Source organism: Poromitra crassiceps (genome assembly GCF_964638095.1).
Source record: "Poromitra crassiceps genome assembly, chromosome: 9".
NCBI lineage: Eukaryota > Metazoa > Chordata > Actinopteri > Beryciformes > Melamphaidae > Poromitra > Poromitra crassiceps.
The window spans coordinates 11,359,290-11,363,435 of NC_139630.1; the positions used below are offsets into that span (position 1 = coordinate 11,359,290).

Genomic DNA, 4,146 nt, shown 5'->3' on the forward strand with positions numbered 1-4,146 from the left:
TGTGAAGGAGAGTTCATAAGGACTTAGGAAAAGACGACCGCGATGCTAAGACAATCCACTGCACTGACACTATAGGCTACGCTATGATGTGAAGTACGGCGGATGTTATTGACGCGGGTCTGTCGTGAAACTACAAGGTTCCCAAGATGGACGACTAAAAGCATCTTAGCTACTTCTGCCCGTGCGTTCTGTGTTGTTTCATACAGGCTATAGAAATGTGGACAACCCGGGGGGAAATATGACTTTATCACCAAAATTGGAAATGAAATAAGAAAGGCACAATGGTAACTACACTATGGTCATTTTACAACAGCAGTGTAATGTTCATAGTTCGCCTATGATTTTAACATGTTGTTTAAAGTTCAAAACATGTAGTGTAGCCTAAAACACACGAGCAATTTATGGCATAAGATGGAAAATGCTGAATGAGCAACGGTAACATGTTGCTCTGCGTCTTGTCGGTCATGTTGATCGTTTGCTTTGGTGAATGGACGAATGTTGCGTTGCTTTAAATGTTGCTGCCGCAAAGAATTGTGGGATGGCATTATCTCCTTTCCTTTCATAAAGGATGGTCTGGTCCACTGCAAAGGAGATAAGAAAGGAAACATTGAAGCACCTATTCTTAACATTTAGAGAATTCCATCAGCTCTTATCATGGCTGCCATTTAGATACTTCTGGGTCATTTCGCTCAGGGACCTTCCTAAGCAAAAAAGACTGTTCGGCCGCAGCCCGCGACTGGATGAGAAGGCTCCACCTGGTCAAAACACATACACACAAGAGCCAACATGGCGGTCGGCAAGGTGACGTTCAGCAAGGCGGAGCGGGACAAGCTGGCCCAGCTCCTGTGGCTGCTGAACTGGATCTCTGTGGTGATGGGCGTCATCCTCTTCGGCCTGGGCGTCTTCCTGAAGGTGGAGCTCCAGAAGCAACAGGAAGTGATGTCAGAGCAGGAGGAGCTCCTGTACGTGCCTCACATGCTGATCTCCACAGGCCTGTTGGCGTGCTGCATCAACTTCCTGGGTGGGAAGATCTGCTATGACTGCGCAGACAGCAAGAGGTGGGATGTAACAAAGTAAAGACTGTACTTAATTTTCAAGGATCTTTACTTTACTCAAGTTTTTCTTTCACTAAGGAGTTTTTACTTTTACTCACTACATGTTAAAAGAAAATCTGTACTTTCTACTCACTATTTCAAAATAGACTCGTTACTCCGGAAAACATCAACTGATTATTATTATTTTTGTATCCAGTCAGACAGCTTCCATCCCAGAAGAAAACATTCTCATCCGACAGCTTCTACGGTTAGGGTTAAGCGCAAATTATGCTCGAGCGAAATCGGCGGCGCTGACTGCGCCGAGGGGGTCACCGCAGCTGGGCGTCCTCTCGGCGCAGCTCGGCGTAGGGGGTCGAAAATGTCACTCTGCGCCGTCAATTCATTGTTGTGAGGAATGAAGAAATGCCATTTCCTCATTTAACGTGCTTGTCCCTCATCTAGCAAAGCCTTCTATTCTGCAGGCTCACCGGAATGAGTTTTGAAATGGAGGGACAATAAAATGTTCCCCCACCGACATGATTGCAAGTTCTTGGTAAACGACACGATAACGTTTTGGACAAGTTACGTTCGAGTATGCACAGTCTCGCTGTCGCCGCTCGGCGGCGGCAAGGCTCCAAGTCGTGGCTGCGCAAAACCATGCCGGGCGCTTTTGTGACCTGAGCTGCAGACTCTTTCTCATCTAGGATTGAGAGGAATGCTCAACAGAGACCCAGTTTAGAACATTAGAAATCACTTTTTAACTTTTATACTTGAGGTAAATTTAAGTCCACATACTTCTACTTTGCTACTTTGACTTGAGTAAAGGATTTGAAGTTGTACTTCAACTTATAGGAGCGTATTTGGACTTTTTGTGAATTTGTGTACTTCTACCGCCTCTGCACAGCGGCGGGTTCCTGCGCTGGAAGCTGGTGCTGCTGCCCTACATCGTCTGCACCTTCTGCTTCACCTGCTGCGTCCTGGTGGGGGCGCTCATGTGCTACAGCATCCGTAGCCAGCTGGAGGCGTCGCTATCCCTTGGCTTACGGGACGCCATGCGCTTCTACAAAGACACGGACACGCCGAGCCGCTGGTTCCTGAAGGGGGTGCTGGACCGACTGCAGGTCCGCTTCCAGTGCTGTGGCAACGGCGGGTTCCGTGACTGGTTCCACGTCCAGTGGATCAGCAACCGCTACCTGGACATGACCAGCAGCCACGTGCTGGAGTGAGTGGATCTACTGGATCCTATACTGAATCCTGCTGAATTCTGGATGATCCTACTGAATTATAGAGGATTCCGCTGGATTCTGGAATCTAGATCCTAGATTCTTGTGGATTCCAGTAAAGTTTTACTGGGTTCTAGTATATCAGACTGGATTATATAGGATCTCGCTGGAGTCTAGTAGGTCATACTGGATTCTGGTGAATCCTCTTAAATTGCAGTGGATTTGGGTTCTACTGGACTTTGAATTCTAATGGAGCCCACTGGATTCTGGTAGATTCACCTTGTTTCCAGTGGATTTGAATACATTATACTGGATTCTAGTGGATCCCATTGGATTCTAGTATATACAGTATTACTGGATTCCAGGGGATTTTTCTGTATTACTAGCTACATGCACGTTTTGTACATTCTGCTCAATTCTACTGGTAACAGTGTAGTTACTTGGCTAACACCCCCTCCCCTCTGTGTGTGCAGCCGTGTGAGGAGTAACGTGGAGGGAAAGTACCTGACGGACAGCGTTCCCTGGAGCTGCTGCAGCACCTCCTCCCCCCGGCCCTGCATGCAGACACACCTCGCCAACCGCTCCGCGCACTACCGCTACGACCACCGGACTGACCTGACCCTGTGGACGAGAGGCTGCCGGCACGCGCTGCTCGACCACTTCACCGCCATCCTGACATCCATCGGCCTCACAGTCCTGCTCATCTGGCTGTTTGAGGTACTGTAGTAGATGTTAGATGAATGGGTAATAACACGAGGTTTCCAAGGGTGCAAAATGATGGAACCCGAACCCTAATGGACCCGGGAAATTAGTTCAAAATTCCAAGATTGGACTTTTTTTTTTTTTATGTATATACCTGTTTTTGACCGAGACATTATAACTGTTTTCTCTCCCAATGGCTACTCCCGGGTGCTAGCGACAGTTGACTTTAAATTCAAAGGAATTCCTTAAGTTTTGATTATGATGCCGCGGTTTTGTTGAGGTTAGTAATACAAAAATATTATGTAGAGAAGCTACAGACTAAGCAGCCCATGCGACCTTAATGATAACCCGCATTTGTTCTACAACCCAGCTGCTGGTTCTGACGGGCGTCCGCTACCTCCAGACGGCCATGGAGAACGTTCTTCGGCTGGGTGATCCGGACTGCGAGTCGGACGGCTGGATCCTGGAGAACAGCCTTGCAGAAACAGCCCGGTCCAATTTCAACATCATCAAGAGCCTGGGGAAGTGTTACCAGGCGGATGATGGCGACGACCCCAACTTCAATGTCCTGACCGTGGCCGAGCAAGAAGTGCCTTCACGCCAGGTCCAGAACCTCGTGCACAGCTAGCGTCCAGCCTGAAGTGACGAGGACACAACCACCACCGAGAACCCAAGGCGGACCAGGAGGACTCGGGTTTGATACCCCAAGGTGACATGTCCAGACCCAGGTACTGAACCCTACTGGCTCAAGCGGACGTGGCAGGTCTGGTGGCAGCCTGATGTCGTCACCTTGGAAACATTGTCCTTGTGCCATAAAGCAGTCCGCTCGCCAGAATAAAGTGTCGGCAGTACGTTTCTGCAATCCACGGATACGTAGAATATCACTAAAACAACTTGGTTACCGTTACAGAAATAGTTTGGTCATGGTTAAATGAGAAAAACTTTCATTAGAAAGTGTGGCTTACACTCCTGTGCCGTCTATTTCAGATGTTGTGGGAATTCTATAGAAGCCTATTGGACTACCCTGCACATTGTGGGAGTTCTATAGAAGTCTACTGGACTACCCTGCACATTGTGGGAGTTCTATAGAAGTCTATTGGAGTACTACTCAGCCCCTAAAGTGACATGGACAATTTTTTTTAAATCTTTAGCTTGTGAGCACGAGAAAGTATCGTGTGTGCACCAGA

At 48.1% G+C, this 4,146-nt stretch overlaps 1 protein-coding gene across 1 annotated transcript; it reads left to right on the forward strand.

The window, feature by feature from the left end:
* Positions 1–786: 786 nt before the first annotated feature.
* LOC310782571 (photoreceptor outer segment membrane glycoprotein 2-like) lies at positions 787–3,587 on the forward strand (the record flags this gene model as incomplete). The annotated part of the gene is made up of 4 exons (XM_083643250.1): positions 787–1,058; positions 1,939–2,256; positions 2,731–2,974; positions 3,330–3,587. The coding sequence occupies 4 exons, from the start codon at positions 787–789 to the stop codon at positions 3,585–3,587; spliced, it is 1,092 nt and encodes a 363-aa protein (XP_083499376.1).
* Between the last annotated feature and the right edge of the window lie 559 nt (positions 3,588–4,146).